The 23,525-nt window shown below is 40.1% G+C and overlaps 1 protein-coding gene across 1 annotated transcript in view; it reads left to right on the top strand.

Moving 5' to 3' along the window:
* Positions 1-10,516, top strand: part of cspg4 (chondroitin sulfate proteoglycan 4) — a 72,889-nt gene extending 62,373 nt beyond the window's left edge. The window contains exons 9-11 of the mRNA XM_078256685.1: positions 1,723-1,883; positions 4,428-4,611; positions 5,459-10,516. Of these exons, the coding sequence (XP_078112811.1) occupies positions 1,723-1,883; positions 4,428-4,611; positions 5,459-7,329 (2,216 nt within the window). The 3' untranslated portion in view covers positions 7,330-10,516. The remainder of the gene's footprint in view (positions 1-1,722; positions 1,884-4,427; positions 4,612-5,458) is intronic.
* The last annotated feature ends 13,009 nt before the right edge of the window (positions 10,517-23,525 follow it).

The raw sequence follows: 23,525 nt of genomic DNA, 5'->3' as shown, positions 1-23,525 counted from the left end.
TTATTCAGCGTGCAGATAACAAAAATATCCCATATTTTTTCTTCTCACTCCAAAAGTTACAGACCATAGGATTATACCAAGTAAACATATTCAGGACATGAAGGAAGATCATAATCAACAATACAAGAAACAAAATACACCTTTCCTCCAAATATCTTTGATTACAGAACATTGATATAGTGTCCCTATAGTGTTTGTTTTGATCTTATGTTACACTTACAGTACATGAAGTAACACTTAACTGTATATTTTAAAACTTTGATAATACATTGTTAAAAAAAAAAAAAAACTAAAATAAACTTTCTCTCTATTATATCTGCACATTCGGCAGACTTTGACTCAGACTTAGTGTTAATTTTGTGCCAAAGCAAATGTACCAATGAATTTTTCTATTTTAGTTACCTCTTATACTGAAGCTGTAGGAATTTGATTTGAGACTTACTTTTGCTAAAGAGCGGCTACTGTGTGGCCAGAAGTAGTATTTACAACATAACAGCACAATTCATTTGCTTTAATTTCTTAAGATTATCTTCAGTTCGTTGTTTTCAAGAAATTAAATAGGTAGCGCAAACTCAGTGATTAATGTCAGTTACACGGTGCGTATGCTAACATTAGCCACTACAACCTACTTGCCAGCAGACCAAGGAAGTTTGAAAAAACCCTGAGTGTGGTGAATATAACAAGGATGCATTTCATTTCATTCATAAGAGGAAGATTGTCTATTTGCGTCTTACAAAGGTGATATAGTCTAGCTTTAAGCGTACTCTTCCTTTTACAGTCCAAACTTGATTTAAAATGTTCCAGTACACCAAAGAGAAGTTGTTTTGTTTCAATCCTGTTAAAATGTTACTTCACTAGCAAGGACCACGCCACAACAATATGTAATTTAAATATTTAAAGATGAATGCTTTATTATAATGATTGTTAAGAACATAGGAATAGATTTGGATGGTGGTTGAGATTGAAATAAGATGTCGTCTGGTTGGTTGGTCCGGGAGGATGTACTGGAGACCAGGTGGAGTGAGACTCATTGTGGCGGTTCTGTCTCAGGTGCTTTCACCCGAGCTGATTTAGAACCCCCCCTAGAACCTAGAATGAGAAATGAGAGAGGAATGCGCTGGACTGAGTAGGAAGGCAAGAGTGTAGAAGGGATGAAGGGATAAGGGGGAAAGTGAAAGGATGAAGGGATGAGGGACAAATGGAAGAGCGGATGAAGGGATTAGGTAGAGGCACCAAATGGGAAAGGAGGGTGGGTCGAGAATGCGGAGGCGAACTGCACTGAGTGGGTTGACTTGGAATATAAAGGCTGGTCAGTGATTAGAGGTGAGGTTGAGGCGTGGCCCTGCTCCCGAACCTAAGTTAATTCATTAACTTCATTTTATTTCTAGTGGTTAAAAAAACATCATAACTTCTCCAGGTGAAACTTTTGAGAAGTGAATCTATTTAGTGTAAGCACAGACAATAACCTCAGCTCATTCATAATAAACCTTTGTGCATTACACGAGATGAGTTGTCATATTTTTGAAAGCTTGGATAACATTTTGGAACGAAAATCTCCCCATCAGGAAACTCTTCTGCACGATATGTGCATGAATTACTGTAAGCGCTACAGTTTTAAGCAATTGTGTGTGTGTGTGTGTGTGTGTGTGTGTGTGTGTGTGTGTGTGTGTGTGTGTGTGTGTGTGTGTGTGTGTGTGTGTGTGTGTGTGTGTGTTTTCACAGGAACAAGGCAGTCTATCACAAGTGCCAATCTGGGGGCTGTAACCAATGAGGATGGAAATGAGATAAGCTACTCTCTTATCCGCCCACCTCGTTTGGGAAGGCTCATCCTGGCCAATGACAGGAACCAGTATGAGGAAATTACCCACTTCTCACAAACACAAGTAATTACTTTTTCTGTGTGTGGTTTTAATTTGTTTAGTTGTGTTTTCTTTTGAAACATTGTTGATTGTTCGAGATAAATAATAAATCAAAATCAAATTATTAGTAACAGTAAAAAAAGCAAACAGTAAAACACATTAAAGGAAGAAAAACAATGAAAAGTGTGCGGATTAAAAAAGAATTCCTGTAAAGCCAAAAGACAAAGCATCTTTCGATGGAATATTTCTTTAATAATCAGTTGCATTAAGGGGGCACTGTAAGTTCAACTATTATTCAAATAAATCCTCTCAACTTTTGGGTTAAACATTACTATTAATAGTAGGTTTGTGTTACTAAGCCATCATAGCTCTTTGAGGCACTCCAGTCGTCTGCTGCATAGACCATCAGACAGACATATGAGAAGACATAATGCTGCTTTAATGCATAGAAACACAGCTAATCCTCCTTTCAACACGGACTGCTGCTGTGGAACTCACCCCTCTCCCAGTGGAAATAAAGTCATTTAAATGCTTGCGGTTGCAGCTTTTCACTCGTCTGAATATTTTTAAAGGTCTGCTCAGAACTGTGCTGTTATTTCGTATATTTTACTCAGCATGCAGGATTTTTTCTTTTATATTCGAAAGGTCAATGCAATAAATTTGATAGTGAAGCTCACTCAATCTAGACTAAAACAGCCAAAACTTAGTGTTTGTTGACATGACAGAAAGTTAATGACTGTAAATAATGTCCTCACATTCTTCTGTCTCACCTAACATCACATAATAAAGTGTTTTCACTTTTGAAATGTACTTAAAGGTACTGCAACTGTGCACACAGACAATTATTTTTACGTTTAGTTAAGTTCACATACACTGTTGTTGTTTTCCATAAGACAATGTGTACCAAACATTAACACATCATCTATAACTGCAGTCCTTTTTGTACGTGTGCAATATGAGTGCAACATGTTCCTCTTGTTCACCAGCAGGGGGCCTCATTGAATATGACTTTGTGCCATTGTGATGTTTAGGGTCACCATTAGTATGAGCATTCATGCTAATAAGCATATTTTTTTCCTCTTGATAATTTGAATTGTATGTTAAGACTGTGTGACTGCAGTCTTGCATTAAATTGTATCATTGTTTACAAAAAAAAAAATCTCTCTGTCAAAGCGACTGTATGTATCGGACAGGGTTGGAGAGTATTTAAATAGACACTGGGGCCACAGGCACAGAATGATACTTTTGGGAAATCTATTGCAGCATTTTTTAGTAACCTCAAAGTAAGTAGCAATAACCAAGTAACATGCTAAAAGAAAGTAAAATTCCAGACACTCTGAGTCCTGAAGTATAATAAAATGCCTTAGGCTTTTACAGTAATGGCTTACACCTACATGCTTAAGAAAGGACCCTTTCATCAGGGTGTGGCCCCTGATTTCAAAGAGCTCCTTTGTTCATTGACCGTGATTTATTTATTTTTAGTTAACTTATTGTCTGTAAAACAAAGAGGCACTTCTCTTTTCAGTTTACTCAGATTACATAATCAAATATCCAAAGATGTATCTCTTAAAACATTACTGATGGTATTTTTCGCATTAACTGGATTTGGTTATTTGGTTAAGGATTATGTAGGTACAGGTACACATGTACCACCCATGCACCGTAGGCCCAGTGTTCATCTGTGACAGGGTGTTCTCGCTCTGTCTCTGTCTGATTTCTTTCCTGACATCTGACCGTGCTTGGATGAGCATGAGAACAAATTCTTGCCCTGCAAAACTGCTCTGTTAAGAGTGTGACGGAAAATCTAACACTACGTCGAGCTGAAAACATGATTACTTTAGTTATTCAGTTATTCAGTGTGCGTTTGTGTGTGCATGCATGAATACACTGTGTGTGTGTGTGTGTGTGTGTGTGTGTGTGTGTGTGTGTGTGTGTGTGTGTGTGTGTGTGTGTGTGTGTGTGTGTGTGTGTGTCCCAGTATATAGCTGAGCCAAACCACTGCTGCAGCCATTTGAGCTCTGAAATTTTGGTCTGTTTCAGCCATCATAGGAGCATGCAAATATGTAGACGGAGATGCTTTGTTTATCCTTAATGTGTTGAGTATTATAAATGGAAAGACCTGTAAAAGTATGCAAGCCATGTAGACCTGTCACCTTGTCAGTGACTCTTGCCAGAGTATTTGGATCTTGTTTTTTTCTTTCTTTCTTCTTTTCTTAAAAGCATTTAAATGTGTGTGTCCCAGTATACAGCTGAGCCAAACCACTGCTGCAGCCATTTGAGCTCCCATTTTACTGTGTTTTTTACAACGTCAGGGGGAAAAAAGAGCAATATATATTATTATAATATATATTTTAGCGAACTAAAATGTCTTTCTCTTTAAAATCCCTCAAGTAAAAACTAAGTCAGTAACAAGTGACTGCAAATGGGAGGTCAAAAAGAAGCTCATATTGACGGATAAAATCATACTGTTGAGGATATAGTAGATGTTTGAACAAAATACTCAGTGTCCTATAGTATTATAACATAATTAGTGATTTTGAATAATGTTTTTTTTTCCCTGACACACAGCTGGAGTCAGGAGCGGTCTACTATGAGCACCAGTTACCTGAGGAGCCTTTTTGGGTGGTGAGGGACTCCATAGAGCTAACTCTGTCATCCCAACCAGCCCCGGATGTCCGTCACATCCTGCCCATCACCATCTCTTACTATGCTGCTCACAGTAACATCTCCTCACAGCTGTGGAAGAACAAAGGTACAATCTAATATCTAATTTCACAAAATAAATAAATACCACTCTAATTTACCCCACAATTGTAGTTATTGTATGAAGATTTCCGCAGATGTTTAGATGCAGAGATGAGTGGTTAAACCTGTAAAGCCCCTTTTTATAGGGCTCCGTCTAAAATAATAGCACAAGAGTTACAATGTGGAGATGTTGGTGCAGCCGTGGTAACATTGTGTGTCTATTCATTTATTTATATATTTAACCTTTTATCATACAGTGTAGATTTGCTGAGCACACATACAGCAACACCCTGTTACCCTGATATGGTACAGTTTGGGTGGAGTATCACTTTAAATTTGTAAATGTCTAAAGTAAGCCTACTTTAGACATTTACAAATGTGTTGTATATTGTTCCAGGTTTGCAATGTTTTTTCAAGACTAATACTGTATGTAAAATTATCATAAAAGGGTTCAAAACAAATCTGCTGTCAACAAGTTTCTATGGCAGCTTGATCATTCATTTTCAATCATTTAAAAAATCATTCCATGGTAAAACATGTCCATTCTGGTTAAATTCACAGTGATGTACATTTATGATTAATCTGCCATTATGCTTGGAAATTTCAGCTTGTTCTTCAATTTAGTTTTTATAGAGTTTTAGAATAACTTTGGTATCATATTGCCTGAATAGTCCAAAGCCAGGGACTCTCACTCACCTCTGCTTCTATTACTGCCAAAACAACAAGCCCCGCTGTCTTTCCTAATGTGCTAACAGCAGAAATGCACTGTGCTAAATCTGTATAGAAAGTATCTTTCAAAATTGAATTTGATGACATATATAAAATGCCTTTTTGTTTTTATTGTTTCCTCTCAGGTTTGGAAATTGTGCAAGGCCAGAGGGAAGCCATTGACGATTCAATTCTTGATGCCTCAAACCTTCTGGCTATCCTACCTGAAGTTAAGCAAGACGATGTGGATGTGGTTTTTGAGATTAAGCGTTTCCCTGACCACGGTCGTATCACTCTGGGTGGTCAGGACCTGCCCCGTAATGCCCCATCCTTTATGCAGGAAGATGTAGCTCAAGGAAAGCTGGAGTATCTCCATGATGACTCAGGGGCTTCCTTTGACAGCTTCTCTTTCAGAGCTCGTCTAAAGTCTGAGGGTCAGGGTGTGGCCTCACCTGCCGAAGCCGTGGTCCTGGAGGAGATATTTAACATCTCAATCAAACGGCGGGGCTCTGACTCCCCCGACCTAGTCACTATAGACATGCTCTTGGAGGTTCTTCAAGGCTCCATGACCATTTTGACCCAGAAGCATCTTAACACTCAAGACGAGGACAGTCCGCCAGATGAGGTGCACTTCAAAGTGACCAAAGCCCCTATCAACGGTCGACTGGTTGACTCACTTACAATGGACCCCATCTCTGAGTTCACACAGGAGATGGTCAATCGCGGGCAGGTGGGCTTCTTCAGCGATGGCAGCCTTGCCGATGGCTTTATGGAATTCATTGTGTCCGATGGAGAACACCAAACAGAGCCATACACGCTCCACATCGGCGTCTTAGCTCGCATCCTGTTTCTAGACAAAGCCCCGGAGATCAAGGTGAAGCAAGGCGATGATGAGACCCTGGTGACTGAGGAGATGTTGAGGGCCACTACCGGGGGCCCTGTTGAAGAGGACATCCTTTACAAGATCACAAGTGTCCCTAAGTATGCAGCTGTCATGGTAGACCGGCAGCCTACATCCGCCTTCACACAGACACAGATCAAAGAAGGTCGAGTCAGTGTCCGCTTTGTTAAGTCCACTTCACCCCGAGACAGCGTTGCATTCATAGCACGTAGCAAGGCTGCTAATGTCTCCTCTGTCCTCAACATTACAGTCCAGCCTCTGGCCAACATCGCTCAGGATCCTCTCTTACCCCAAGGTGCTCTTGTCCAACTGGACAGGAAACTTCTGGATGCAACTCCCCTGGCAAACAAGACCAGAACCTCCCCCACATTCACTGTCATCCAACAACCCCAGGGGGCTCGTTTTGTAAGGTCTGGAGGTCCTGGTGCAGGTCAGCCAGTGGACACATTCAGCCAGAAGGAGCTGGACGAGGGCCGTGTAGCTATGGAAATCCTAAATAGTGCTTCTGGATCACGAGGTAGTGTCAGTCAGGATGAGGCCCGCTTCCTGCTCAAAGCCCATGGGGTTCCTCCTGCAGAATGTGTGTTTTCCTTCCAGACAGGCCCCTACAATGCCTCTGGGGTCTACCCTGCCACTCTATTGAGGATTCCCTCAGAAGCCCCATCAAAGGACAGTAATGACCTCCCTGGTGTGGCTGGGTCTCCTCGTTCCACCCCACCTAGCCCCCGCTGGGGGGGCAACATGGACTGGCCCCACGGAGATGCCCCCACCACAGCGTCTTCTGGCTCTAGCTCCCATGGGAAACCACATGTTTACCGGCGCAGCAACTTCTGGTCTATTCTCATTCCAATCCTGGTAATCCTTCTCCTCTTGTTGCTGGCAGCCATCATGGCCTACTACCTGATCCGTAAAAACAAGACAGGCAAGCACGACGTCCAGACAGCAGCAACCAAGCCTAAAAATGGAGAGGTAGCCAGCGCAGAAACTTTTCGCAAAACTGACCCGGCCAATAACATCCCAATGTCCAACATGGACTCCAAAGCCGCAGACCCGGAGTTGTTGCAGCACTGTCGGACAACAAACCCGGCCTTGAAAAAGAACCAGTACTGGGTCTGAGACACTTTGAGATAAGACACAGAGGGAGGTGGATCCTCAAGTGTTTGGAAGTCTCCTAAAATCTTTCCTTTCAGTATTAAAGACCTCTTGCCACACCAGTTTAAATGAAAATAATGTTTTGAAACCATTGGTTATTTACTTATCTCAACATAACTGTGGACAAATTCTCAGGCAATGAAACACTGAATTCTTATTGGCAAAGAAAGAGGCAGTTTCTTATCTAATGAGGCTCAGGCCATATCTATTTATTTTAGTTTTATCATTCCTCTTTGTCAAAGGGCACAAATGAAGACATAAACATGCCATGTGTTTGCAACATATCTTGGGTGTGCTCTGTCATTGTATTCCATATGATATCATAGGCCAATATTATTAATTTGAGTGGATAGGTGATTTAAAGTCATTGTGATGGTTTGGTTTTAGTTTTTGGTTCATCAGGATAGTTGATAAGCCTTGTACATAGATGATGAGGTAAATATATGCTGCATTATCAAGAAGATCAAAAACTGCCTAAAGTAACAAAAAATGACATCTTCATCAGAGTCCTCAAAAACTGCCTCTTTGTTTTTTCTCAATGTTTTTAAGGTACCGTTGCATTGTGTTTCTCAGGGCTAAATTCAGTTTAAAGGACACAAGGTTTTGGAAAATATGCTAATTCACTTGTTTTTTTCCAAGAGTTAGATGAGAAGATAGATACCACTCTAATGCCTGAGAGTAGTATCTATCTTCTCTACTAACTCTCGGTAAGAGAGCGAAGAGGCTTAATTCGCAAAATGTCAAACTTCGACTTTAATGTCGTCACACAATAGCATTTCACTTTTACTTTTGTGTGGAAAGAATATGGTTTGATACTAAAAACTGTTTCAAATGAAGAACTTGTTGCAACAACTTGCACAGGTTTGATAGAATTTAGCTTAAGAGTTATGTCATCATCTGTCATATGTTATTATTTCTGCATGCTTCCAAAGTGCTTGTAAATATTCACTGGACTGGCACAGCACTGACCGCACTACTACACAGTTTGTAGACCACAGGCAGGAGGTTATTTCAGTAGTATTGGTCTTTAACACATCCGTTTTGGCTGACAAGCAGGAGTGAAGTCATCTCTAACTGGGATGTTTTCAGTTTCCAAATCTGCAATTAAGAATTCCTAAAACTGGCTGGTGCTTGGATGGGGATAATGAATAAAATGCTCAACTGGTTAGGTTACATTGATTTAAAATGAAGACATTGACAGTTTATTTTTCTTCAAAGCTATTTTTGATTTTAAGCATTCCATATGTAAGCTAAATATAAAGCCTGTCATAAATTGAAATCATGTGATTTATTTTACTCTTTAGACTTATTTTGTATGTTGAAACTAGGAAGAGTGTTAATGTAAATCAGACTCCTTTTGTTCCTCTTAAGATGTCTTCATTTATCTGGTTGTTGAATGTTGAATGAAGTACTTTAGGTGAAGTAGAAAGTATACAATGAGAAGATCAGATAACTTTTTTTCATCCACTAAAGAAAAGAAGGACTCAACTATTTCTTTTCTAAAAAGTGTTTGACTATTTGCTGTACATTTCTTTTCTCAAACTGTATACCGATGACACCTTATTCTTTGCTAGTCATATACTGAATATACAATAGTTACTTTGCAGTATTTGTCTATTGATCTTATATTTTTGTAATGTTTTGAGAGCAGGAAATGTAGGTTGAGATTTTACAGACAGCACAGAGCTCAGGAAGTAATGCGTTTGCAGGAGACTGTGTATTTCCAGTGACATCTCTTACAGATAGCTGAAATAAAAGTACTGGTTTCTCCTTCAGGATATTACATCCACATCTTACCAGTTTTATGTGTAAATATTTAGTTTTTGAGTAAGATTCTTTGGGCTTGATTAACTTTTTGAAACATATATATCATGTTTTGTGTCAAAGGTACATGTAACTACATTTAATTAGATTGATCAACCACAAAGTATGCCTGTGTCTGTTTGTGTGTCTGTGTCTGTTTGTGCTGTGTGTTTGTGAAGGTGCCCATCACTCCACTCTTCTGTTTTCTGCTTACTAAAGGCTGAGTTTATCACCACCCCTCATTTTTCATTATTTATTATTTCTGTCACTCCCCATACATCAAGTCATACTCAAGTTATATGCTTTGTCAGAGATTAAACTGTAATCTGTAAACTGCAGGTACCTTTAAAAAATAATAATAATACAAAGCAATGTTCAGATTCTGGAACAAGAGAAATGTCTATTGCTGCAGAATGCCTCTGAGCTTGTTCTCGGCACTAATGGAAATAAAAACGTTAATGCAACAAGCCTGCTTTAATTGTTTTCAGTCAGTGACTTGATTGTTCTTATGTTAAAAGCTCTTTAATTCTTTACATTCTCAATTTGCTTTTTTCGTCCAATCAGGAAATGTTTGAAAGTGCTAAGAAATGCATCCATGTTTGTGTGCCTTCATGCCTAGATGACTGTTATTCATCACGAGCTGGAGGAGCACATTACTCCAGTTATGGCCTGTTTTAATCGCCTCTTAGTAAAGTTTAAAACTAAAGATGACATTTTAGTTATTACTAATCAACAAGGCAAATTTCTACATTGTTCTTCCCCTTAAGTAACTAAATTGTTCTTCCCCTTAAGTAACTTAAAGTCTCTCATGTCGGTTAACAAGTGTCACTGGATGTTTCCAAAGCCCGACTTCAAATGAAGGGAGACGGTGCATTTGCTGTCTTTGCCACAAAGCTTTGGAATAGTTTACTTGTCACTATTAGATCTTCCAAAATCCAATGACATATGCTTTTGCTTTTCTGAACAGATGTTTTTGCTCTTTAGTAGTATGTCATTTCTGTTTTAGTTCTGTTTTGTTGCTCTTGTGCCTGTCTGATATTTCATGCTAAAGGCTTTTATTGTGAAGAATGCGTTCGAATGCGTCGAAATCTTTACTCACATAATTTTAGCCAGAAAATTGTAACAATATAAAAGGCTGCCTGTCTTTAAAAAAAAAAAAAAAAATTGTCTTTTTCATTTTATTTTCAATTTTATTTCCTTGATTTGTGGTCATAGCAGTTTCTGGTCATAGCAGTTTCTGCTCATGCAGTGAATAATATCATAGTATATTTAGAGTTACACTATATATTTTATTTACTTCCAGAGCATGTTTATTCCAAGGAAAACTTGTGTATTCTGGCCAAGGTAATAGGGAGGGTTTTAGGATTAATTGTTATTGTTAATTATTTTACTTTCAAACAATATTATTTACAGTGATGGCCTGGGGTACATTTGGGCAAAGAGTATATTTGAGACAATAGACATTTTATATAAAATACAGTTTCCAAGACAAAGACAGTATTGTCTATGTTTTAATGATTTATAACAGAAGATAGTGCTGTATCTTTACCAGGGGAACATATTTTTGTCAACCTTTTGTTGTCTGCTTTTTATAGATGCTATAAGTGCTTTTGACCACCAGGTGGTGTTAGGGTGCAAACAGGCCAAGGAAGAGACCAGAACAGTTCTTGCGGCAGTTCAGCATTTAACAAGGTTCTCTCCATCCGTCATTCTTTCCAGTGAATGGCCTTTGCTTTTCAGTGTCTCTCTCAGCTTTTTACATTTTCCTGCTCTCCTGTCTTCTCCCGGTGTCACTGGTCTGCCTCTGCTCATCCTGCAGCTTTCATAAGCTTCTGGCACAGCTGTTCCTCCACATGTGCCTGCTTATGTCATCGTCTCTGATCACTGTCACTGTGCTGTGGATGTCAAAATGAGAGAAAACAAAAAAAAACGGCATCTTCCAAAGAATGCGAATAAAACTTGTAATTGAAACTAAGCTGAAATTGAAATTTTATTAAATAAAGAAAATATAAAACAGATAGTAATTGTACAACTCTAGCAACCATAATGAATATCTAAACAGCACAGATGTAATGTAGATTTCAGTTCAAATTAGGGCAAACATGTATCTTGGGGGCATTGTGATTATGTCAAAGCCTAAATGCAACTTTGTTTTCCTTGAATTCGCCAGAAATAAAAGATTATGTAAAAGTGTGTTATTAGCTGATGTGAATGCCTGATCTGATCAGAATGAAAAGAAGAAAGACTTTATGTTCTGACATTTAAATGTTTGCGGTGTTGGAAATCTCAACTCTGTGTAGAGACACAGTATCAGTACAGTAGTAGTATCAGTAAGTAAAGGAATAATTCCTTCTTCTGATACTGAATGGACATCTCCCACTGTGTCCACTTCCACAGATGTGCTTGTATATCAGAGTTGGACATTTCTTTATGACCACAGGCCTTTTACTGGATCATTGAGTTCTGCTTCAGATTCCTTTTGGATGGAAATGTGTTTCTTAACGCAGGACAGCACTCTTACGTGTTTGGCCTGGTTAGAAAGAATGAGCCGCTGATTAGCGGATGTTATCCAGCATTAGTTTGGAACAAGCTAACTCCTCCTTACTCCCTAACAACCAACAGGAATGAAAACACACAAAGCAGGGAGGCGAAATCATTCTTAAGATCCCATTAAGATAAATATTTTAACTCTTTTGTCATATCTGATTGTTTTGGCTTTCATTTGCTGTTGTTCTCAACATGTCAGTGAAGAAATATATTATTGTCCAGTTGTGTTTGAGGATTACATATTTATAGTTGAGGATGTAGAGCCAACAAAGGGTGTCAGAATTGCAAAAGACGGTATAATTGTTTAGCAATCCATTTTTAATAAAACCAACCAACCAAAAAGATACCAGCTCTAACAGATCTTTCACCTTATCTGTCAGAAACTTCACTGTGTAGAAAATGTTCTCGATAACCCAAGTTACTCAGCCTCTTTGAGTTTTAGGACATCAGTTTGCTTGTTAACCTTCAATATAGGTCTGAGCTGGGTTGTGTTGACATTGGCTTTAGCTTTTACAGACAGGCTCTGAGTAAACCTCAGTGGAAGATAAATGCCTGTTTTCTTTGGACTTTACTCTGCTATATGATCTACAGACTCCATCAGCTCTTGACATGCAGTAAGTGGCATGCAAAAAGGACAAACCTCCAAATCTGGATGTGTTTCCGTGCATGCTGTTCCCACCTTCACCTTACATCTCTCACGTCAGTGCAGAAGTCACGACCTGAAAATAAAAACCTCTCCGCCTTATTAGTGCATCACAGCTGTCAAATGTAATCCTCCATGGAGTCAACTTCTCTCTAATTGATGTGGCTATCTGCAAGTTCCTGTTTGTTCTCATTTTGGCAAAATAGTTGGTGTTAGGCTGTGTAGTTGCCACCTTGCAATTCTCAGGGATTGAACAGTGTGGGCAGTACTGTGATGTCTTATTCTAGATTTTCATTTGATGAATTTCTGTGGGTGGTATTCATGTATTTATTTCAATAAAACAGATATTTCTGCTGTAAAACAAGCATGGTATGTGCCAGAAGATTTTTTCCCATTTTTTCCCACTGCACATGTAAAAGCTGTCATGTATTTAGGCACTCACTGGTGACATCAACATGAGTGTGTCCATCCATCCATCTTCGTCCGCTTATCCGGTATCGGGTCGCGGGGGTAGCAGCTCCAGCAGTGTACACATGAGTGTGTCATCAGTGTAAATTAATATTCCCTTTAGAGCCATTTTGGTTCATGTTTTTTTGTTTTGTTTTAAAACCTCCTGCCACCTGACAAACACTTGACATTTTGTCATCTATTGCAAAGTCTAAAAAAAATAGGCTATCAATCAGGAACCGTGGTGGCCTTTCTTTTGGGATCACTACATTGCCAATTTTATTAATAAACCAGTTAAGAGACTAGTCAAAAGTTATATGTAGACCCACCATCATGTTGTTGACATTATGGGCAAAAACTACTGTTTATTTGTCAATCAAAATGTACTTAATGTGTATCTCCTGGAGTCTGAGAGTTTGAGCAAATGACAATAAATAATAATAAGTAAAATGTGTAGTAAAATGTTTTCATGCAAAAGTAACCAGTAAAACAACAGATTGTGATGTTGTACTGGTTCATTTTACTAAAGCAGGTTTCTTCATTTACTAGGTACAAAAAACTTTGCGCATGTACTGTAAAAGTATCCAGAGTCATATCGACCACGTTACTTAGCCTGTGGTCACACACAGCTGTCAGAGAAGGTTGGAGGTGGGTCCCTGGGGCCATACGTTGGGGTCAGGAGAGCAGTGTAATGTGCTGGAATAGGGCCAGGGTGAGAGTCAAACACAGCCCTGTCACTGCAGTCGGTCCTAGAGAAAGAAAGGCCTTTCAGTCAGAAGGACACACACAGACAGCTGGAAGAGGGCCCACTGTACAGTGTGTGTGTGTGTGTGTGTGTGTGTGTGTGTGTGTGTGTGTGTGTGTGTGTGTGTGTGTGTGTGTGTGTGTGTGTGTGTGTGTGTGTGTGTGTGTGTGTGTGTGTGTGAGTGTGTGTGTTGTAGCTTTTGTGTCTCTGCCATTTATTGCCATAGCCTATGAGCTGGTCTTAACAGAACATCATACGGATGGACAGCACAGAAATAATATCTGCGGATGTTTTGATTCTTTTTGCACTGTGAAACCTTGTCACCACCAGGATCCACAGGCCTGACAAAATTCTGTAGGGCCACAGCTGCTCTTCTTTGTCAGAGACAAAATGTCAAATGTCTTAGTTCCACCCACCTCAAACCTTCTCAAACTGTATACCAATAAACCTCTTGGGTGAGATTTTGATACATTGACTTTTAGTTTAAGTATTTTTTTTTTTTATGTGTGTGTTAGAAAGTATTGAGAAACTGGAAGATCTGCATTCAGTCAGGCCTCGAAGCCACCATCTAGCTGCACCCTGTTAAATATTTCAAGAAGTAGGATTACCAATGATCTAGATAATTATCCTGAATACTGACTAATTCTGTTGAATTGTTGCTTACGTAAGCCTGGAGATTAGCATGTTGTTTAAGACAGTAAAGTATCAATGAGACCTTACACTTCAGAATTTCAGAAAAAAAAGTATGTTTCTGTCACCTAATTGTACAACCTTTCAAAACATCCCGCTGTTAACTGCAGACATATTATTGTCGACTTTGCTAAGGATTAAATAACAGAGAAATCTGAGAAAGAAGACAGGAGGGAGAAGGAGGATGACATCTGACAAAGCTAATTTTAAGGCTCTAGGTTATGCTGTTTTATTCTGTACTGTGACAACCATAGATACTGTAGTGTGTATGCCTCTCCTCGAACCATTAACCTTGTCTCCATGCTACATTCCACTCACAGTAGGCTACTTATACTATGTAATTAGATTTACATTAACTCTTTGTAGGAGGGCTCTTACACACCAATCTGAGTGATGATCATAACTCCAGTCCAATTTCCTTGTGGTTCATATAGTTCAGAACAAGATTATGTAAAGTACAGTTTCGCCACAGAGATGATGATAAAGATGTCTACTGAATTAGAGTTCATTTTAGTTAGGTAATTAGTTTAAACACAATTCATTCCTCAGCTTGCCACAGACCCTCAGCTGCATAGACGCCAGCTTGACTCAGAAGTCAACACACAGCTTATTTGGTTTTGTGGCCTGACCAGCGGAGCAGATGATTCCTCGGGTCCAGCGCTAAGAGAGACTTTCACCCTCTCCTCCCCTGTGAGAAATGCACTGTGATCACCATGCTTTGTTACTCCTACTGGCTGGAACACTATTGTCATGGAAATCTCTGTTGTGTTTTCCTTGTGTGTGTGTGTGTGTGTGTGTGTGTGTGTGTGTGTGTGTGTGTGTGTGTGTGTGTGTGTGTGTGTGTGTGTGTGTGTGTAATACCCAGGGTGGGACAGACTACAGAGAGAGCCAAGAAAAACACAGCGCTGGTCTAATATTGCTGCCCGCCCTCCTTTAATCCCTCCCTCCATTGCACCTCATCCTTCTCCCCTCCTTCACTACCCACCCTCCATCCTCGCCATCCCCTCATCTGCCCTGATGCCCTTAAAAAAAAGGCCAAGAGTCTGGACTGGGCAGGAAATCACCAGGCTGGACCCCCGTCACCCCTCCCTGAAAGCCCTCTGAGCTGGCTTATGTCATTGCTCCGTCCAGCTGATAGGGTGGAGTTCTCCCTCTAGGGTTTATTGTGTCACTACATGAAGCAGGGAAACAAATTGCATTAGTTTGAATGCACACATGCATGAAAAATGCTAAACAGGTTTTGGTGTCTTTTCCAAAACAAATACTCCACACAGTGATGATGTTTTCCATGTTGGTAGGCAGTTGTTTTTACAATTTGCCAAAGTTTCACTCCTTGTTATTTATTTATAAGTTGTGCAAGGTCTCCCTGTTGATTTTGGAGAATGAAGGCACCAAACTGTAACATGACCAGAGGAAGTGTGGTTCTGAGGTGGTCCTGATGAAGGTGTATGAGCAGGAGGAGGTGGTGGTCAGATCAGCGAAGGCCGCACACACAGAGAAGTGGTATGCAGGACCGGACTGGGAAGTTATTTTAAGAGAGAGCCCTTCTGGAAATTCACTCAGAGCTGTCTGCCTCCACTGCTTTTCATCACCGACTTTGCTCTACAGGCCAGGACATAACAATTTCAAGTCAACAGGGGATGGAAAAAAATATATATTCCTCAAAAAATGGTTCATTGAACTTTACAATGTTTACAAACAATGTGTGCAATCAATTTATCAAATTGAACGAACTAATTATACAACTATGAATGTACTTTAAAGGAACACTAATTTGACATGTCAAAGTCAGTTTACTGGTCATGTCGAGTACTACAGCCTGTGAAAGCAGTTGTATAACGTCTTCCTGTGGCTCTGGAGGAGCTTTGTGATCACTTGTGTAAGCTTGGCTCGGGCTTGGGAACTATTTGAACAAACATTTTTACACAACAAACATGGAGTTTGAAAGATAGTCTTCTACGTTCTTCACACGTGACTTTTTACACATCAAACCCAAAATTTGGTAAAGCAAGAAAAAGTGAAGAAAAAAAGAAAAAGGTTATTAGCTGAATTTATAATTGAAGTATGTAAAAAGGTGGGTGGACACCAAGAGACATCCATAAATACATTTATGTAGTGTCACCAATGTTAAAAGCTTTTAACAAATGAATGAGCATCATCTTGCATAAGGCCACTAGCTTCTATCGTTCATCAATGGTTACTTTAAAACAGCCATGTTCGTTTCTAACACGACATAATAGCAGCAACTATTGGTGCGACAGTGGCGAGGAAAAACTTCCTTTAAACAGGCAGAAACCTCAGACAGGACCAGGCTCTTGGTGGGCGGCAATCTGCCGCTGCCGGTTGGGACACTGATACAGATATACAGATATACAGAAATATGATTCATAATAATTATAGCAGTTGGTATGATAAACAGTGGCAATTATAGTAACTATGAAGATAATAGAACTATGACTGGAGTGGCCGGGTTGCTTCAGTGGGTAGAGCAGGCGCACATATACTGAGAGGCTTATGCCCCGACGCAGAGGTCAAGGGTTCGAGTCCGACCTATGACGATTTCCTGCATGTCTTCCCCCTCTCTCTCTCCCCTTTCTCATCTAGCTGTCCTATCGATTAAAGGCGGAAAAGCCCAACAAATTATCTTTAAAAAAAAAGAACTATGACTAGAAATAATAGTAGTAGCAGTGCAGGGCGAAGCAAAGCGTTGCAGGGCATCGAGCAGCGGCTTACATTCATACGCACACACCTAACATTTACACAGAAACTGCAGTAGGGATGCATCACATGATGCACACATAGAAACACTGGATAAAATGTATTTGACCCAGACGGTCACAGATGAATGTGCTGCATGTGATCTGGGGTACCTACAACGTGACTTGTTATGTAGGTAACAATAGTTGTAAAGCATCCAATAGCATCTTCACACAAGCTTAGATGAGTGAAGAAGGACTTTACTTGGTAATCTCTAAATCTTGTATGTCCAGAATGAGTTTAAAGACACGTTCAGACAATTTCAGAGTTGGGATGGCACTACATGACACTACACTGTGGTTAAACTGTACTGCTTAATCCTAATTATTCTCAATGGAGATTTCATTAAACGCTTCTGTGTAAGTCATCAAATCTCCCGAACCTTCTTCATGTATCCAGAGTCGAGATGCTCCTGAGTTTTTACATAACATTCACGAGAATATGTATTAACGCTTCTACTTTATAGCTCTGCGGTCATTACAAACGCCAGCAATGTGACTTGTTTACAAAGTGGGTGGAAGCTTTCTCTGCTACCGTGGAAGATTCATTGGGATCTGTCTCATTTCTGGTAATATCTGTTCACAGTTTAGTCTCCAACCATCCAGGAATGCCTAAAACCACAGTCGAGGGAGCGTGGGGAAGAAACAAATCACAGAGCTGCAGACTCGAAGGGAAAAATGTTGGCCTGCCTTCACAGCCGAACAACCAGAGCAGAACCTTTTTTGTCTTATCTTTTTCCCCTTGCTCTGTTTGAGCTCTGACATTTGCACAGGGCATGATGCAAGCAGATTAACCACGCCAATAAGTACACTTCTGCATTGTAAGTCATGTTCTTTGTGCACTGTTTGATAATGCTATCTGGGACTTGTATTTTCCTTCTTTAAAATTTCACCTTTGAAGTGACTCCTGAAATGATAAAGAGGTATTGGGCCATTCTGCTGAATCAGTGTCAGGACATAAAAAGTATCTGTATAGATATGCTTGCTGGAAACGTAACGTCGGACATAACATTAGCTTACTGTCAGGATCCCACAGTCTTCCCAGAGAATATCAATCTCAATGTATAGTCCTGTGACCTAATTTTTTTTCTTAGATGTAGTGATCTTTTTTAAGAAGGTAAACCACTTAAAGGTGCTAACCATGCGTTCATGGGCATCGGAAAACATTTTTCCCAGTGAAAACGCATGACTCACGTCACTTCATGTGGGAATCAGAAGTGGGAAACAGTTTGCTAACAGAGTTTCTCAGTTGGTGACGTGTTGTTGACAACTGATGTTCGAAGTAGGCGACTTTGGTTCACTGAAAATATTTCAATGACAATAAACTGTTTATTGTGGACAAACACCTCTGCCAAGAAACATACACAGACATAACATGTTTCAAATTATTCATAAATAGGCCTATGTATAAAAAAACAACACCTTATCCGTGTCCTTTCCCGTTCGTTGTCCAGCAGATAACACAAACAAACACCTGTCCGTGTGCTGTTTGTATGCTCGCATAAGAAAACAGCAGCAAATCTTTGTTATTGTGGCCTCCATGTTTTCACACACCTGATGCTCTAGGCTACTCCCAACAGTTGGTGGCAGTCATGCAATAAGTTGTTATGCCAAACGCCAATATAACAGAAGAAGAAGAACACGCATCCCGACCATGTGAACACTGGCAGCCGGAAAAACAACGTAATCATGGGGGCGGTCCCTGTTATTCCCAGGTGGCATGAACGCACCATAAGTGTTATTACCATTGGTGTCATGTGGCTACATTTCATGTATTTGCTGATGCTGTGTCAAAAACTCAGTCCTGTTACTCATACGAACCATCTTCCCATTTAAAAACTGACTGGCCTGCATGGCAACTTTCTGTGTAATTCTTGTTTTTTTTTGTGGCTTCGTTTATCAAGCAGTGTTTTCAAAATCAGTGTCTGGGTGTAACTCCTATCTGGTGAAGTAATAACATTTACTAATGGAATATTTGACTTGAAGATAACTGCAAAGTGAGTGCATTGCCTGACAAAGACAAACAATAAGCTATCAGATTCTAACAATCAGTGCTCTGCATTTCTCTCTTTCATCCGGTCTTTGGTGTTTTTTGACCCCCAACGTCTCTTCCCAGGCAGCGCGGCAATGGTTATGTTTAGGGTTAAGGTTAGGGTTAGCTGCCTGGAAGGCGTCGTTGGAGGCAAAAAACACCATTGAGCCTTTCATCCTCAATAATAACATAAATAGGCCAAACATTTCATGCAATGTCCATGCCAAAGTATTTCTAGCTGCCTGAAGGAAACTGAGTGGCACTCTTATTTTCAGACTTTGAGTTTAGTGATGGATGATTTGCCTATAAAGGAATCAGCAGATATTCCTTCCAACATTAAATATCCACCATTTTGAGTCACAATCTTACCAAAACAATGGCAATGAAAGTAAAACTCACTGAACATGAATGATGTTGTACTGCATGAAAATATGAAGAAATAGATAAAGTAATGTACATCAGGGAGCATGTAATCACTGTGCAAGTAAGTATGTGTTGTTTCTACAGTCTGATGTTAGTTTTTCAATGTTCCAGTTTGCTCTGTCCATTTCAGGATTTGTATTGGCCTGTGCAACCATAACATATCTGCAGGGGTGTATTGATCAATTTCAGTAACCTGATGATTTTTGGCCAGTCTCTTAGATTTTTCGGGAATCAAAACTCATCTGTGCTCCATTCCTCCCTCTTAGTACTTGAAGTTGCAGAACACAATGTAGCAAGCAAGCAATCTAATGCAAACCATCTTTTTTCTGCCCATTTCCTGTCATTTCTGATCCTGTCAGTCCTTACCTGCCTGTCCAGCAGTGGCCATGGCCCAGTTTCAATAAACCCCCCTAAACCTTTTCTTTTCCACTGTCATTGCCAATTTAACTTCACAACTTTATGTATTGTGTTTGTTTTTTTTCCACAAGCAAAGTTTGTGCAGAATTGTGGATGTATGGAATGTGTGCATATGGCGGCTCAAAAAGTTAACCAGAAAGCCTTCAGACACTTGGCAGATTTCATAGTGGAACAGCCGTATGTTTCTGCGATTATCCGGGGAATGAACTGTTGTTTATCCAGACTACCTATTTGTATCTGTTCACATCCACTCACGTCTTTCCATTGACTTTATATGTAGTCACGCTGCGTCTAAAATTCACTTTGTTTTCAGTCTCAACATACATTGGGTGAGATTGTGGCTCTCTTTTTTTATTTGCATGTGTGCGTGCTAGATAGTAAGTACCAAGATGGTTTGTGTCAGAATTGGTAAAAATCCACGATACACACCGTGCTGTTATCATCACCGAAGTAATGAGTAATATGTCACGAGTAATAGTCCCAAAATTGGACAAGATATAAAGAACACAGGTTGACAAATATAGGAATTGACCTTTTAAGCTTCTCTCTGTTGTGATGTGATGTGTGATGTGATGTGATTTATTGTTTTTACGTGGCTAGGGGACGCTGACGGGGGCTGATGGGAGTTTTGCTTTGTCAAAAACAAAGAGGATTTGAAAGTGTTAAATGGTGTCTACAGTCAAGCTCAGTCACACTGACCTGACAATGACATGTTGAGAATACCAGCAGAGAGAGAACGAGCATCACTCACTAGTGTAAAAGAGAAAAGAAAAAGAGGTGGCAGAGAGGATTCTTTTCGATCGGACCGTGCGATAATGGTTGTTTTTTTGTGTGGCTTTTGTTTCCCAAAGCAGGAATGTTGTTTACAGGGATTGGACAGGTCTCAGAAATGCAGGCTGAGATCTGAGGAAATGGTTGTTGTCCCCAGAGGAACAACTGCAAAGCCATAGGGGAGAGGTTGACAGGGACTTTAGCACGTTGAACTATTCCTTTCAATGTGATGATATAACATACCTGTTTATAGCCTCACACAGAAAGAACAAAAGCTTAGTTTTCATTATGATATTTACGTGTGGAAAACATCCTCTGAGAATCATTTGAGCTCAATCTGATACCAGATCAGCTAACCGTGGAGAATTTTTAAATAATAACATCACTTATTGCCTCTTAGAAAATGCAAACATCACTAACAACTTTTAAAGCAACATGTAAAATGAGCAAAATGAGTCAGCAACTTTTTGGCCTAAACCTTTCCTTGGATTTATTGAGAAACTGATTTTAGTGGATAGGGTAGAAGAATTTCCAGCCACGTTTTCACAGCTTGACAATTGGAAGTAGCACACAATGACAGCCCAGCAATAGAGAAGGGAAGTCCTTCCTCTTCTTGTGAACCCAATGGGATCTTATTTCATAAAAAAAAACAACAGCTTACAAAGTGCTTTAACAGAAAAAAACAAAAGCATAAACAAAACATAAATATACACAGCACATCAATACACCTAACTCTACATACGCAACAAAAGATGGGGCAGCTCTAAAGGACAGAAAGGAGAAAAAGAAAATTCACAAGTAGATCGAAGATAAGTGGAAATAGCAAGTTATAGGAGGACAGTCGGTAAGTGGTGATAAACAGAGAAAAGGCAAAAGAATAAAAACATAAAAAGACGGCATCAAGCAAGTCTATAAAAATGAAAGAGGAGAGACAGATAATGTTTTTTGTTCCCGTTTAAATTGAGCCTTGAATTGCACCTATGTTTGTCAATATAGATAGATATAGATAAGATCATTTTGTGAAGAAAGTCACAATTTGTTGTACTAGCACTTCATTTTGTGTGAAACACATAGGCACAATAACCGTCACATTGCTTGCTGCTCTGCTTGTTTACTAGCTAGCTAGCTTATGTCCACAACACATGTAACGTTGACTTACCTGATGTGCTTTATCCAGCGTCTTTTTATCAGCCGTAAAGCGAAAGAACGAGCAAGACTCGTCCCTCGTGTGAGTAGCCTACCGTTACATCCCGGTACGAAACACAGGCATCCAAGTTTCAGGGCGATGTCACTTATGCGACTTTGGGGTGAAAAGTCTTTTTAATTATATATTTTCACTGCTTATACTTTTTACAGTTTTACGACTTTCTTGACTTTCAACTGTTATCTTTTAAATTGACGAACATCATATGTGTAATGCATGGTTCAGTTCAAAGGGGATCAAATAATGTTTTGTCTCCAGCCATTCACTACCGTACAAATAGTTCCGAAAATAAGCCCCATGGTGGTCCACCTGAAGGGGAGGGACTTTTGCCTCTCTATTGGTGCGATCATCAAGTTAAGTGAAGGAAGGGTTTGTGTTTATTTGTAAGTGAAGAAGAAAACTGTCAATCGCGGGTTGTGCTTGAAGTGACGTCACAATCATCCGTGGTGGAAAGTGCTTTACCTGCTTCTGTGATGGACACAAGTAGTTCTCATTTCAGTTGGTGGATGAATGAGAGCTCTGCTGGTTAACCAGTGGGCTCTTTCATATTATTATTGTGGATCACAGAGATAATAGGTGGTTACCAAATCGCTGTTAATGAGTCGCTAATGACTTTCGAGACTATGAGGGCGCGTCTGTTTTACTGAATTCTCTGTAACTCAGTTGGTATAGAAGTAAAAACAGCCCAAAACTCCAATCGATTTATGGCTTGGTGCCTTTTATTGAGGTCTATTTTAAACCAAATGCTTTAATTTCTTCCAGATTTAAAGGCATACTATGTAACTTTTCCCTCTTTGGTCCCCCTACAGGTTGTCTCATTGGAATTAAAGCCACGCGAGCTGTAGTTCCAATGAGACAACCTGTAGGGGGACCGAAGAGGGAAAAGTTACATAAGGTGCTTTCCGACCAGATAGTACTTGTACTTTTTAGAGGAAAAGTACACTTCTAAGCAGTTCTAAGAACTACTCTCCCCCAAAATCTTTTTTTCCGTTTGCATTCCCACTGGCCAAGTGGCCATAGGGACTGGTAGGAGGGGTAAGGGAGTGACGTAAGCACGGCAACGGTCTTTATAGCATCGTCACTAGACCTTAGCGCCACATACAACAACAAAGCAGCATGGAGGAGGCCGTACATGGCCAGCAGTGCCTGCACCTCCGCATTGGTCCACTTTTCCGAGTTCCGCATTCCGTCCATTCTCGTAGTAATTCACGTAATGTTTTGCTCAACACAGACGGGGCTTTATTATACTCAGAACAGACCCCGCCTCTGCCTGCTACGCTGTGGACGTGTGTGTGTGTGTGTGTGTGTGTGTGTGTGTGTGTGTGTGTGTGTGTGTGTGTGTGTGTGTGTGTGTGTGTGTGTGTGTGTGTGTGTGACGGCCGGCGAGGACACACTTGTGGAGTTTAACTCCGAAAAGACAGTTAACCACAGGTTCCCGTTAATCTTATGATGGACATTTGTTGTTGTGATATTTAAACAAACAAACCATCAACGGCGAAATAAAAGCCTCTTAATTACGAGAGCGGTCTGAGAGACCTCCAGCTCACAGCGAGGTGTCTGAGCGTGACTGGCCGAGCGACGAGCTAGAGGCCGGGGCAGGCGCTTGCTGGCTGTCGCCTCACTTCATGGAAGTGGGCGTGAAAAACACGAAAAAGCAGCTACTTTTAACAGAGAGACAGTCT

This window comes from Sander vitreus, chromosome 8 (assembly GCF_031162955.1).
Source record: "Sander vitreus isolate 19-12246 chromosome 8, sanVit1, whole genome shotgun sequence".
NCBI lineage: Eukaryota > Metazoa > Chordata > Actinopteri > Perciformes > Percidae > Sander > Sander vitreus.
This window is presented reverse-complemented; position numbering and strand designations above follow the sequence as displayed.